Source organism: Phacochoerus africanus, chromosome 1 (assembly GCF_016906955.1).
Source record: "Phacochoerus africanus isolate WHEZ1 chromosome 1, ROS_Pafr_v1, whole genome shotgun sequence".
Lineage (NCBI taxonomy): Eukaryota > Metazoa > Chordata > Mammalia > Artiodactyla > Suidae > Phacochoerus > Phacochoerus africanus.
This window is the reverse complement of record NC_062544.1, coordinates 197,855,073-197,870,248: the sequence shown is the minus strand read 5'-3', so window position 1 is coordinate 197,870,248 and position 15,176 is coordinate 197,855,073. Positions and strand designations below refer to the sequence as shown.

The following is a 15,176-nucleotide window of genomic DNA, read 5'->3' as shown; positions in this document are numbered from 1 at the left end:
ATATGGAAGTTCCCAGGATCATGGGTCAAATCAGAGTTGCAGCTGCAGGCCTACACCACAGCAACACCAGATCTGGGCCACATCTGTGATCTACACCACAGCTCATGGCAATGCCGGATCCTTAACCCACTGAGCTAGGCCAGGGATTCAACCCACATCCTCACAGAGACAACAGTGGATCCTTATCCCACTGAGCCACAATGTGAACTCCCCAGGAGGGAAGTTTCTTAACTAACTGGCTGAAGATAGATCTGGAAAAACACAAATATTTAAGAAATGAATTGGGGATGGGAGGAAAGAGTCCAATTTAAAAATTTGTTTTTATGTTTGTTTTTGTTTTGAGCAAAAATTGATTTGGATTGGGCACTGCCAAACCAGAAGTGGTTAGGAGTGCTCTGCCACCCACTTCTGGAGATACGGGTAAGACTTTTATAGAGAAGAGAAGGAAGTGAAGCAAGGGAATTACTTGACTGCCTGCAGCTTACGTGGGTGCCTTATTGGAAACCCTGGTCGGCAGTGATTGGTTGTCCTTAGGTTTTGATTTACTAACCTTGAGGCATTTACAGGCTTAGGTTTTGGTTTGCTTACACAGGCTGTTAAGGTATTAGAGTCACCTTGGTCTCATGGCCTCCTTGTTTAATCGAACATGTGCAGGAGTTGGATTAATTGTAAACATATTTATGGATCCATATGTGACTCATTTTTATATATTTATATTTGCTTGCTTATTGATGATATACAAATAACTGTAAAGCAAATACCCAACTCAGGAATTTGGAAGTTAACAATTACTTGTAACTACTTGTGTGTTCTTTCCTCCTGTTTTATCATTCTCTTGCTTCAAAAATGTTGTTGCATGTGTATGCATTCCTAAACAATATATGATTTAGTTTTTGTTTTTTTTTGAGTTTTGTAAACGAGTATTATGCTGGTATGTGTCTTCTAGAACTTGCTTTTTTTCCTCTTGGCAGTATTTTTCAGATTCATCTATGTTGTACATACTTGCAGCGCATTCATTTTCACTGCCGTATAATAATTCACTGTGAAAACACAATAATTATCTATTCTTCTAATGATGGGTATTATTTTATTACTATGACAGTAATGCTATATGAATCCAACTCTTTGGGTCATTTACCCAGAAGTGGAACTAAACTGTCAGGTTGAAAGATACACATATCATCACCCTTGTTAGATATTGCCAAATTGCTTCCCAAAGAGCCAGCCTACAAGAATTTGTTGCCATTTTCCTACATCTTTCTCTACTCCTGGATGAGAAAAAAAAATTCTGTCGATCAATAGGTATAAAATTATTTATTTGCATTTCTCTGATTACTGAGATTCAGTATCTTTTCATTTGTATATTGGCCTCCACTGGTTTTTTTGTTGTTGTTGTGATCTGTTATTCATATCTTTGCACATTTTTCTTTTAGATCATCAGTCTTTTTTAGTATTAGTTTAGAGGAATTACTTTTAAATTCTAGATGCTGTGGACCTAAAACATATAGACTGCCAGATATTTCTCCAGCAAAGATGGGTTTTTTGGGTTTATTGCATAAAATTGCAATTCAGGGTCTGCAACCTTTGCAGTCTATGTGGCAGTCTCCCATGGCCAGGGAAGGAGCACTGTTTTATAGAGAGGAAAAGGAGTCTGAGAGCTCTAATGAACAAGAGTTCATGGGTTTTCACTGGCTGAGTCCTTGCCAGGAAAGAAGAGCCTTCTTTGGGGCTCTGTTATTTTACAGGGTATGAGAGCTCCCTCTTCTGGTGTCCCAACTCCACTTAATTGACTTTCTGTTTATTAATTTTTTTTCCTTTATATGGCCACACCTGCAGCATATGGACGATCCTGGGCCAGGGGTCAAATCGAAGCTGCAGCTGTGGCCTACACCATAGCCATGGCAACACCAGAACTTTAACCCGCTGAGTGAGGCCAGGGATCGAACCTGCATCCTCACAAAGGCAACATCAGGTCCTTAATCTGCTGAGCCACAAACAGAACTCCTGTTTATTAATTTTTTTTTACAATGCTAATCCTTTATTTGAATTTTAGCTTGCAGCTGTCTTTTCCCAATCTGTATCTTCATTTTTTGTTTTTTTCTTTCTTTGATGTAGTGGAAAAACTCTCTTCTCATCATGCATACACTATACTTATATAACTGAAGATGCTAACTCTCTTTTTTTTTTTTTTCCTTTTCCACCCCCCCCACCCCCTTCCCTGCCCCCGAAAACGGAGTTCCCCGGCCAAGGATCAGATCTGAGCTGTAGTTGCTACCCACACTGGGCCAATGCCAGATCCTTCAACCCATTGTGCCTGACCAGGGATCGAACCTGCAGTCCTGAACTCACATCCTCATGGATACTAGTCAGGCTCGTTACCACTGAGCCACAGTGGGAACTCCCAGGAACTCCTCTTTTTTAAATTTTAAATGTTTTAATTTTTTACTTTTTAATTTAATTATTTTGGCTGTGCCTGTGACATGTAGAAGTCCTCGGGCCGGGACTGAACCTGAGCCATGGCAGTGACAACATTGAATCCTTAACCACTAGGCCACCAGGGAACTCTGCTGGCTCTATTTAAAAAAATTTAGGAGTTCCCTTCATGGCTCAGCGGTTAATGATCCTAACTAGGATCCATGAGGATGTGGGTTCAATTCCTGGCCTCACTCAGCGGGTTTAAGGATCCATCCTTGCCATGAGCAGTGGTATAAGTTGGATATGTGACTTGGATCCCGCGTTGCTGTGGCTGTGGTGTAGGCCAGCACATGCAGCTCTGATTCAACCCCTAGCCTGGGAACTTCCACATACTGCAGGTATGGCCCTAAAAAAACATTATTTTATTGAAACAGTGGATTTACAGTGTTTTGTTAATTTCTATTGTACAGCAAAGTGATTCATATGTGTATTCTTTTTCATATTATTTTCTATTATGGTGTATCACAGGATATTGAGTACAGTTCCTATACTATACAGTAGGATCTTGTTTTTTATCCATTCTATGTATGATAGTTTGCATCTGCTAATTCCAAACTCCCAATCCATCCCTCCTCCATTCTCCTTTCCCTTTGGCAACCACAGGTCTGTTCTCTATGTTGTGAGTTTGTTTCCGTTTCGTAGATAGCTTCCTATGTGTGGTATTTTAGATTCCACATATAAGTGATATCATGGTATTTGTCTTTTTAACTTACTTAATATGGTAATCTCAAGGTCCATTCATGTTGCAGCAAACGGTAATAAAAGAATGCAGGAACAAACAGCTGCTATCAGGCAAGAGAAGTAACAATAGCAACGTTAATATATCAGTTGTAAAGTCTCCCAGTTCTGTTTTGGTGGTAAGGATTAGCCTGAAGTGCTCAACCACCAGATAAACTAGAACCTAAGGGATGATGATGTTGACCTTTTCAGACCCTCATGATTTCAGTTAACTAAAGCTTGGACTGTCTAGAGGGGCCAAGCCCCTTTGTGAATCCACGTGTACCCTTAGCATATTCCCCAGTTTGGCCTTTGAGGCAACATTGCTTTGGGAAAGATCTCCATGTTCTCCTTACTGGGTGCAAGTAATAAATCCTTCCTTCTCCTGGTCTTTGGCTTGATTGTGTCTTTTGGCTTGACAACCCACCAAGGGGTGAATCTAGTTTTTGGGTAATACTAGTAAGTTTTCCTTAAAGAGTGAAAAATTAATTCCTCTTTTTAGCAACAGATGTGAAAGCTGGAGAAGGCTGCTTTGATGTTTTTCAGACATCCAAAGAAAGTTTGTGGCAGAGGAGATGTGAATTTCCCTCTACCCTGCTGAGCTCTTGGCTGAGACCCCCTGAATTACAAGAGAAAACACACAGAAGTTTATTAATATGTGTACCTCCAGTGTATCCAGGGTAAAATGAATAACTCCCTGAGGCAGCCCAAGCCAACAGCTTAAATGCCGTCTTCAGCCCGGAGACAAAAGGACATTTGGGAGTTAGGGGTGGAGACCAGTCTTGGGAGGTTCCTAGGAAAAGCAAGGGTCAGTTTTGATACCCAGATTTAAGTCTGTGCCCTCTCCATTGATGAGACCCTTTCAGAGTCAGTCATCCCTCACTTCTGGCGGGAAGGAGACACCCTTACAATTGGAGATTTCCTTTGTAAATGTCCATTTCCATTTCAAAGGGTGTGACTTCTCTTATTTTCTCTTGTTTCTCTTCTGTCTGCTCTTTCTCAGAATAATCCCCCCACCTAAAAGGTATATTCTGGAGTGGCATATTTTGCTTCCCTTCATTGGACACAAGCATCACAAGGGTTCTGATTTTGCTGCTGGGAAATATTTCTCAGACAGCCCATTGCTTTATAATTGCCCCTTATTTTCCATTTTGCCTGCTTAAAGTTAGCTGGAGTTCTTGGACATATGAATAAGGTTTTTTTTTGTTTTTTTTTTTTGTTTTTTGTCTTTTTGCCTTTTGTAGGGCCACTCCCGAGGCATATGGAGGTTCCCAGACTATGAGTCTAATCAGAGCTGTGGCCACCGGCCTACGCCGGAGCCACAGCAGTGCGGGATCTGAGCCGCGTCTGCAACCTACACCACAGCTCATGGCAACACCAGATCCTTAACCCACTGAGTAAGGCCAGGGATCGAACCTTCAGCCTCATGGTTCCTAGTCAGATTCGTTAACCACTGCACCACGATGGGAACTCCTGAATAAGGTTTGAGAATTCAGAATTTCAGATGAGGAAATGGGGTCACATAAAAGCAGCTCTTTGAAAGTTCTTAAACAGAGAAAAAGGACTCTAAGTGATGGTGAACTGTAGAATCAAGGAGTTTTTTCTTTTTCTTAAAGGGAGAGACTTGGGCATGTGTAACCCCTGATAGGGTATAATTGAAAGTAAAATGCTCCCCCACAGGTTGTTGGATGAAAGTGAGGAATTATATGGAGTTCCCCCTGTGGCACAGTGGGTTAAGAATCTGACTGCAGTGGCTCTGGTTGCTGTTGAGGTGCAGGTTCAGTTCCCAGCCCAGCACAGTGGATTAAGTACTGGCATTGCCACAGCTGTGAAAGGTCTGGCTTGGATTTGATCCTTGGCCTGGGAACTTACATATGCTGTGGGTGTGGCCAAAAAGAAAAGAAAATGAGGAATTATAACTTTATATAGACAGACTAACCTGTTAACATCTGAATACACTGACCAGTCTTAGCTTCACTAATGGCAGCATAAACATTAAGTTCATTCTGATGTGCTGTAATAGGAATAATATGATGTGTGTACTATGTCTCACCTAGAAATACTCTTGCCAAATACATTGAACTTGAACATCATCTAGCCTGTAAATCTAACCTTCTTCTAGTTCATAGGCAGCATAGAGGATAAAGAAACAAGTTAAATAGGACCATAAGGAAGTAAACAGAATGTGGGATGTGCTACAGACAGGTCTCTCCAGTAAGTCGATATCATGGGAAAAAGGAAAGCAGGAGATGGATTCTTCTGGGTGGAGGATTTAAGAGATATTATAACATGTGTTATATATCCCTTAACTGGATCCTGATTTAAACAAATCTGATATAAAAGACATTAGTGGAATAACTGGGAAAATTTGAAAATGAACTGGTTATTAGCTGCTAAATAGTCGCTCTTAGTTTGGGAGGTTTGTTAATAGTGTTATGGTTTAGTAGGAAAATGTCTTAATATTTTTGGAGGAGTTCCCATCGTGGCATAGCAGAAATGAATCTGACTAGGAACCATGAGGTTGCAGGTTTGATCCCGGGCCTTGCTCAGTGAGTTGAAGATCTGGCATTGCCATGAGCTGTGGTGTAGGTCGCAGACACGGCTCTGATCTGGCGTTACTGTGGCTGTGGCATAGGCTGGCGGCTGTAGCTCTGATTAGACCTGTAGCCTGGGAACCTCCATATGCCATCGGTGTGGCCCTGAAAAGACAAAAAAAAAAAAATTTTTTTTGGAGATGTGTACTGAAGTCTTTAGCAGTAAAGTGTCTTGATTTCTGAACTGACTTCAAAGTACTTCAAAAAACAACAAAAGATGGAGCAAATGCAGTAACAGTATTAACAGTTTGTAAACCTCAGTGGTGGGCATTATGGATGTCCATTATACTAATTTCTCTACCTTTCTCTGTGTGTGAAATTTTTCTTTTTCTTTTCTTTCTTCCCTTCCTTCCTTCCGCCACACCGAAGGCATGTGGAAGTTTCTGGGCCAGGGACTGAATCTAAGCCATAGCTGCAGCAACACTACCGGAACCTTCAAGCCACTGCGCCAGGCAGGGATCAAATCCATACCTCTGCAGCGACCAGAGCTGCTGCAGTTAGATTCTTAACCCATTGCACCACAGCAGGAACTCTGAAATTTTTCTTAATAAAAAGGCTAAAACAATAGAGAAAGAAAGTTTGAGGTTGGATGTATTAGATGAAGAGGGATAATTAATCAGAAGTCTGAATTGCTGAAAAGGTAGGGATTGATAGGATTCAAATGTCAGGAGGGAGGAACTGGCCCAAATGACAGAAAAGTCAGCTCTGTTATAACAGGAGGGATGGAGGACCATATGATAAGTCAGTCATATATGTATCGTTTTGTAAAACCAGTAGTGGGAAATTGAAAGAGTTTATGTCTGGTGGCTTCTTCTTCCTCTCTGATAGAGAAGGCAAGCTCACCTGCTGCAAGAGGAGTTGTGACAAGGTTAGAAGCTGGCAGAGGGTGCAAAGGAATTGAAATCATTGTCACTAAGAGTGGACTTGATGGGTAAAAAGCTGCATAGGGTAACCAGGTAGTTTTGAGGGCCCAGCTAGATTGCTTAATAAGAATTTGTAGTAGAACTAATGTGCCCTGCTCTTTGCCTTTTTTTTTTTTTTTTTTTTTTAATGTCTGCGTGTGGAGCACATGGAAGTTCCCAGGCTAGGGGTCAAATCAGAGCTGCAGCAGCAGGCCTACACCACAGCCAGAGCAAACAGGATCTGAGCCACATCTGTGACCTGCACTACAGCTCACAGCAACGCCAGATCCTTAACCCACTGAGCAAGGCCAGGGATTGAACCCACATCGTCATGGATATGAGTCAGGTTTGTTACCACTGAGCCACAACGGGAACTTGCGCTCTTTGACTTTTCAATCAGTATTTGGTAGCTTGAGTTCTGGTTGAAAGAAAGTAAGGGTTTGGGTTCATCGAAGGTGTGATTTTGTCTGTTGAGTGTGACCAAATGGAAGGGCAGGGGAACTACGGTGTTGGCAGAATTGTTGATGAAGTGTTAAACCTGGAATCTAGCCTGCATGAGAAGGGAAATGCAGCTAGAAGATGGGTAAGTTCTGGAGATGGAAGGCACAGCATAGTGGTTCTAGTCAGCCAAGCTGTGTTATATACTTCACTGTTGCTAAGAGACTAGATCTTAAGTGTTCTCTCCATTAAAAAGGAATGGTAATTATGGGATGTGCTAGAGGTGTTAGTTAACACTTTGTCGGTAATCATAGTACAGTGTATAAATATCAGATCAACACGTTGTAAATCTTAAACTTACCTGGTGTTGTATTGCCTGTTATATCTCAAGTTTTTAAAAAAGGGAATTGTCATAAACCTCACTGTATTTCCCATTGACCCCTCATCTTTCTTATGAACTTTCTCCCTGTCACGGACTGTGAAGGGTCTGGGATTTCACCTACTTATAAGTTAGCCTGTTACTGTTCCATGCTTCAGATGTGAGATTCCACATTCAGAGACCAAGGACTTTGTTACTCACAGCACCACAAGTGGTGTGGCCTGGTTGGTTTGCATCCGTTCCCTGAGCTCCTCAGTTCCCTTGGGGATGACCCAGATGGGCCTGGTGGATACCACACATGCATTGGGTTTGTATCACAGTCCAGACACGATAGATTGTGGAATTTACCACTTTTTTTGTTGTTGTCCTTTTTTTTTTTTTTTGCCATTTCTTGGGCCGCTCCTGTGGCATATGGAGGTTCCCGGGCCAGGGGTCAGGTCAGAGCTGTAGCCACCGGCCTATGCCAGAGCCACAGCAACGCGGGATCTGAGCCGCGTCTGCAACCTACACCACAGCTCACGGCAACGCTGGATCCTTAACCCACTGAGCAAGGCCAGGGATCGAACCCGCAACCTCATGGTTCCTAGTCGGATTCGTTAACCACTGCGCCACAATGGGAATTCCGAATTTACCACTTTTACAGTAAGTGGAAGCAAGCCCACTCTTTGTCTTGGGAGTGGACATCTCATCCCTCAAGGTTGCTCACTCCAAGTACAAGCCTGAAATGGCTCACGTGGAAGTCTAGGACCTTGTATTCCTGGCATACCCAGCAGAATGGGCAGGGCCGCTCAGGGACCCAGGGCCTCTCCCAGGGGTGAGAGTGGTGGTGTTGAGGGAATTACTTTTGTCTTGTCTAGTCACAGTACTTTCATCCTTCTCGGCACCCAGCTGAAAAATCTCAGTTATTAGTACAACTCATAGTCTATCCCGAATGTGATGAATAACTCTTGCTAGTTGCAGATTGCCAAGGCCAGCTCAGCAGGATGGGGCTGAAGAATGGGTGCTATGGAACTTAAAGAAAAAATAACGAACAACAAGACACAAAAATATCAAGGCACAGAGAGAGAGAGTAAAGAGGGGAACCTGGAGGACTCAAGGTCTCAGGGACCAAGAGCCCCGCCTCCAGAAACCACACTGCTTTTATTGTGTTAAATGAGATCACCTGAGGAGGGGCTATTGGAGGATAATCAAGGAAAATTAGAGAAACATGTCTCTCAACAATCAAGGAAGAAGATTAGGGAAACATGTCTCACAACAGCAGATAGCTTCTCTTTAGAGGGTCATGTAGGGAGGGGCAGTTGGGGGCAGAAGAGCACTAGAAGTAGGTAAGAGAAGGTTTTGAATGCCCTTAAAAGTTATAGGAGACCCCTTTGAGCTCCTTGATATACCTTTTTAGTACATTAGCAGCTCATTAGGAGGGATTTACATCAGTCTTCCTTGCTTAGGATCTTTTGGAACTCAGAAAATGAAGAGGCATCAAAACCAATTGAAGTTCCAAGTTCCTGTTGTGGCTCAGCGGGTTAAGAACCTGACATGGGAGTTCCTATTGTGGCTCATTGGTAACAAACCTGACTCATATCCATGAGGATGCAAGTTCAATTTCTGACCTCACTTAGTGGGTTAAGGATCTGACATTACCACAAGCTACAGAATAGGTTGCAGATGTAGTTTGGATCTGGTGTTGCTGTGGCTGTGGTGTAGGCCAGCAGTTGCAGCTCTGATTCGACCCCTAGCCCTAGAACTTCCATATGCTGCAGTTGCAGCTGTATTAAAAAAAAATAAATCTCCTAGGATCAGGGACCAGGGATATTTCAGGTATGGTCCAGCAAGGGCAGTTGGGATTGTGACCATAAAGAACCTGTATGCTGTATGCTGTTCATGCTGTTTATCTTCAGTTGAGCAGAATGCTTTTTTTTTTTTTTTTTTTTAGGGCCATACCTGAGGCATATGGAGGTTCCCAGGCTAGGGGTCGAATCAGAGCATAGCTGCTGGCCTATGCCACAGCCACAGCAATGCAAGATCTGAGCCCACGTCTGCAGCCTACACCACAGCTCATGGCAATGCCAGATCCTTAACCCACTGAGCAAGGCCAAGGATGAAACCTGCATCGTCATGGATGCTGGTCAGGTTCATTACTGCTGAGCCATGACGGGAACTCTCAGTTGAGCTGAATGATGTTCTAGATTGGCTGGAATCTAACGAGTTTGGTACTATCTGAGGAACATGCTAAATTGTTAAATAGTAGTGGTTAGGACTAATGAAGAATGTTACCAAAGTTTATATAAATGGAGAAATATACCATAATATTGTATGGGAAATGGAATACTAGAATGATGCCAGTTCTTAAACTACTTTATAGTTTAATGTCATTCTAATAAATTCCAATACATTTATTTTTTAACTTGACAAAATAAAATTAGCCCTGAAAATAATAAACATTTGTACTGCAGTTGATGTGACTGAACGGTAGAAACAAATTCTCTCTTAGGGAAATTTGCAGTTGGGATAATCATTGGGGGCTATAAACTTGACCCAAGGAGATATAAACTTAGATACTGTGCTTGGAGAAGCAGAGAAAGTCACTCTGTAGAAAGAGAAAAATAAAGCAGATATGAAAAGAAAAACAGGACAGGTAGAGAAAGAATACCACTAGCTTCCAGTCTCTGCTCTCTTCCTGAGGCTATAATATTCCTGCCTTTTAGTTCTGAGATTTATCCTAAATCCTTAGAACAGATTTCCTTTAGGTCTTAAACTATTTTCATGTTAGTTAATTTATTGGAGAATAAGTGTTTCAGTTGCTAGGGCTGTAACAAAAGAGTAAAGTGAGCAACATCCTGCCTCAAGGAGCTGACACTACTAGAAGGAAGCAGACGAAGAATAAGCAAATACATGCTAGGTGGTCTTGAGTCTTAACAGTGAAAAGTAAGACAGGGTAAGGAGCCTAGTTGGGTGCATATGTGCTCTCAGTGAAGGTCACTCTGAAGAGGTAACATTTGAATGGAGTGAAGGGTGTGAGTGATGAGAGGGACAAGAGGGTTCTAGGCAGGGGTAAGAGCCAGTGTAAAGACAGGCTGGAGCCTGCTTCGTGTGTTCAGGGAACATCAAGAAAGCTTTTGAGCAGAAACGGGGGGAGGGGGAAGATGTGAGGTTAGAGGGGTGTGTGTGTGAGCATTTGTAAGGCTCTGCAGGTCAACCGAAGACTTTACCCTGAATGGAGTGAAAAGCCACTGCAGGATTTAAAGCAGAAGAGAGTGACTTCAGGGTGGTGTGCGGTTCATTGATGAAGTAAGGTGAGGTGCCAGTTGGACATCCAAATGCGGGTTTCTGCTGGTGCCGTCAGAGCTGTGGTCAAGTATTTCTCTATTCTAGTGCTAATTCTTTGTAATTTAGTCTGCAGTACTACAGCTTAAAACATCTCTTCCACCTTCTGATCCTATTCTTCATAAAATCCTTTAGTAAATAATCTCAATCCATTTTTATTAAGAAATTTTAACTTCCAGTAATAATTATCTCATTTGAATTTTAGAAGGACCAAAAAGAAGTTATACGTCAATATTTTAAAAGTAGATTAATATGTCAGTGGAGAACTGAATCAGTCTTTCTCTTTATTTCTGAATAGTGGCTTTCAGTTGTAAGTTCCTGAGGTCAACAAATTCAAGGATGAGTGAGCTGGAACAGTTGAGGCAGGAAGCTGAGCAGCTGCGGAATCAGATCCAGGTAAGAGCAAACTTTTGCATTTTGAAATTTTAGCACTTTATGTAGTATCAGCGATGAACAGAATGTGTTCATTAGTTTATCATTCTACATGTATTAAATAATTTATAAGGTGAGAAATGGTCAGTTTGTTTTTATCATGCCTCTAAAGAACTCTCCAAAAATCATGCCTGACAAATACATATGGGGACCAATGGCCCCTGTGTCCCTAAGAAGCTAATAGTGTATGTGTGATCGCTGCTGAAAGACAAACATAACAGTTTTCTTCTTACTCTCACACCAGGAATCATAGTTTGATTTTTGGTGCAATACGATAAGGCAGATATTATCATATTGTTATATGCTAGAAAATTAACCTATAAAACATTAGATTGCAGAGAAACATTAGAAATTATTTGTGGCAGAGTGAAGACAGGTCTATCATCTCTTACTCCTGGAAATCAGTTGAGAACAGTTGAGTGCATAAGAAATTTAAGCTCCATCTTTACCAGAATTAAAAACACTTAGAACTTCAAAGCCTAATAAAATGGGGAAAAGTCATAAAATGTTAGGGTAAGGAAAGACTCTGAGGGCTTTTGCACCTATGAATCTTTTTTTTTTCCTTTTCTAGGACCACTCCCTTGGCATATGGAGGTTCCCAGGCTAGGGGTCTAATCGGAGTTGTAGCTGCCAGCCTTCCCACAGCTCACAGCAATGCCGGATCCTTAACCCACTGAGCAAGGCCAGGGATCGAACCCAGAATCTCGTGGTTCCTAGTCGGATTCATTAACCACTGCGCCACGGCAGAAACCCCACACCTATAAATCTTATACAAAGCTGATAGCACTCTCTCAGGAACACCACCATTCCTTTCTTTTGGAACAGTGGAAACAGAAGCATCCCTGGACCGGGGTCTATCAGGGAAGGCAGAGATAAGAATGAAAAGATACAGACATGCCGTCTTTTAGGAAGCATCTTAGTGAGCAGGGTAGAAAAAAGAGATAGAACTATGTGTAGCAGCTGCTGCCTCCTTCTTCTCATAAGGATAAGTAAGGGGTAAACAATTTACAAATATAAGTGAAGGACTTCATCATGAAAGCAGAGAGAATCCCTAGTAACTTGGAACACTGGTGTGGTCTGTCCATATGAACTGTTTGCTGTAGCTATTTCAGAATCACTCATCAAATTTCAAAGTGAAGGATAAGCAAAAAGGAAACAATCATAGGATCTATACAAAGATATTACAGGAAAGAGAGAGGAAAGGAGCAGGAAAAACAAGGGATGGTTGAAGAACACCCAGCAGAAAAATGTTGATTCTTAGTTGGTTAAAACTGTAACCAGTTTTACCTCCAGGAATTCAAGGATGTTAATCATTTAGATGTGAATGAGAACTCTGAGTGGATACCTTAGGTAGATGGTGTGGCTTCATTTTGTAGTTGAGGATACTGAGCCTCAGTGAAACTAAGTAATTTGCCAAGGTAGCATAACTATGAAGTGGTAGGTTCAGGATTCAAACCAGGTGTATTTTGCTTCCAGAGCCTGTCCTATAGGCACCCTTGTGATCCTACCTCTCAACTGTATTTACTAACATCTGGCTCTGTAGCCTGTGCTATAGCCGTACAAATCTGGTTGTCACTCCCTGAACATGCATTGCCCTTTTCCACTTGGTTGCGTTTTTTCAAATCATTTCCTTTGCCTGAAATTATACTACCTCTGCTCTCATTTTATTCCTCGGACTTCTATTCATCGAGTCCTAGTCTTCTTCTAAGAAGCCTCACAAGAGTCCTTCACTTGGAGTGTATGGATTCAATTTTTTAATTATTTTGTGGCCAGGGACACAACTATTTTGATGCTCTGTGTTTTTGCTCTTAAAGAAGAATACCAGCGCCCACTGTATAGGATTATGGAGAGGATTAAAACAACGTGACATGTTAAGGACTTAGACAAATGCCAGTAAGTGGCAGTTCCTTACTTGCCTGGCACTTTGGATTTGTGTTGCAGGGCTGAGTTGTGTACATTTGCCTCTACTGCTTGTACTTGGCTGGAAAATTCTGTCTTAGTCCTATCTTCATACCTCACCAGCATCCAAGCATAATGTCAGGTGCTCACTGAAACATCTTCCATGATTTTAAGTAACCTAAGTAATCACATGTATGTAAAATACAATCTATTTTTCTTCTCAGTGTAATCACTCCATGCTGTATTTAAAGATCCTTCCATGCTTCTTTCCTCCTCCACCCCATACTTCCAGAAATATAGTTTAACTATTTATTTACCTATCTGTGGTATAATCACATGACATTTTGGTACAATGTATGATTCATTTTAAATTTAAAAAAAAAAACAGAAATAGAGAAAACATAGGTTTTCTTTTGTAATTGTTACCTGTTTGATTTGGACTGAGAAATGTCACTTTTATTTTGCACAAAGATATTAATATCAGGTCTTGTATTTCTTTTTCTTTTTTTTTTGTCTTTTTGCCTTTTCTAGGGCTGCTCCCGCGGCATATGGAGATTCCCAGGCTAGGGGTTCAATCAGAGCTGTAGCCGTCGGCTTATGCCAGAGCCACAGCAACAGGTCTTGTATTTCTCAAAGTGGACAGTAAGGAATTCAGCTATTGGGAATGATTCTTTTATATTCAGTTTTATAATGAATAAAAGTGTTTATAAGAATTTTTTCTTGGGAGTTCCTGTCGTGGCTCAGTGGTTAATGAATCTGACGAGGAACCATGAGGTTTCTAGTTTGATCCCCGGCCTTGCTCAGTGGGTTAAGGATTCAGCGTTGCCGTGAGCTGTGGTATAGGTTGCAGACTTGGCTCGGATCCTGCATTGCTGTGGCTCTAGCGTAGGCCCGTGGCTACAGCTCCGATTAGACCCCTAGCCTGGGAACCTCCATATGCCACGGGAGCGGCCCTAGAAAAGGCAAAAAGACAAAAAAAAAAAAAAAGGGAATTTTTTCTCAAACTGTCTTATTGTTTCTTTCTAAATTATGACCAAAAGGTATTTTGCTATTTCTTTCTTTATATATGGACTTCTTTTCTGTAAACTTCTTTGCCTGGTTCCATTCTCACTAGTAAAAAAAATAAATACTTTAAAAAAAACGATTTTTTTTCTCAGAGTGGTTAGAATCTGCATATGTAAATTTGCAAGGAATTACTAAAATATTCGTAGAATTCTTATATTCCAACATGTTTTGGAGTTCCTGTCATGGCACAGCTTTGGAAACGAATCCACCTAGGAACCATGAGGTTGTGAGTTCCATCCCTGGCCTCTCTCCCTGGGTTAAGTATCTGGTGTTGCTGTGAGCTGTGATATAGGTCTCAGATGTGGCTCAGATCCGATGTTGCCATGGTTGTGGTGTAGGCTGGCAGCTGTAGCTCCAGTTGGACCTCTAGCCTGGGAACATCCATATGCCACAGGTTCAGCGGCCCTAAAAAAAGCAAAACAACAACAACAACTAAACAAAAAGCTAACCAACAGGTTTTTTGTTTTTTTGGTCTTTTGTCTTTTTAGGGCCATACCTGCAGCATGTGGAGGTTCCCAGGCTAGGGGTCTAATCAGAGCTATAGCTGCCCCCACAGCAATGCAGGATCTGAGCCATGTCTGCGATCTACACCACAGCTCAGGGCAACGCCAGATCCTTAACCCACTGAGCGAGGCCAGGGATTGAACCCGCAATCTCGTGGTTCTTAGTCGGATTCATTAACCACTGAGCCACGACGGGAACTCCATACGGAAACTCCAACACTTTTTAATTTTTACTACTGATTTGCATTGTAGTTCATTATTTTTTGCCTGCAGTGTTTTAATTGTATTGTTAGTATTAAGGTCAACTCTTTGAGGGGTTTTTTGATTTGTCTACTGCTTTATCCATGGTGCTTATAATAGTACCTGACAGAATGTACAACAGGTTTTTTATTGAATGACTGAATGGACTAAACAATGGTGGTTCACTTCCATAAAGCTGAAAATTAGAGAG

At 41.7% G+C, this 15,176-nt stretch overlaps 1 protein-coding gene across 1 annotated transcript in view; it reads left to right on the top strand.

Moving 5' to 3' along the window:
- The window catches only part of GNB4 (G protein subunit beta 4), a 65,711-nt gene that overhangs the window by 17,003 nt on the left and 33,532 nt on the right, over positions 1-15,176 (top strand). Inside the window, exon 2 of the mRNA XM_047786941.1 lies at positions 11,125-11,222. Within this exon, the coding sequence (XP_047642897.1) occupies positions 11,166-11,222 (57 nt within the window). The 5' untranslated portion in view covers positions 11,125-11,165. The remainder of the gene's footprint in view (positions 1-11,124; positions 11,223-15,176) is intronic.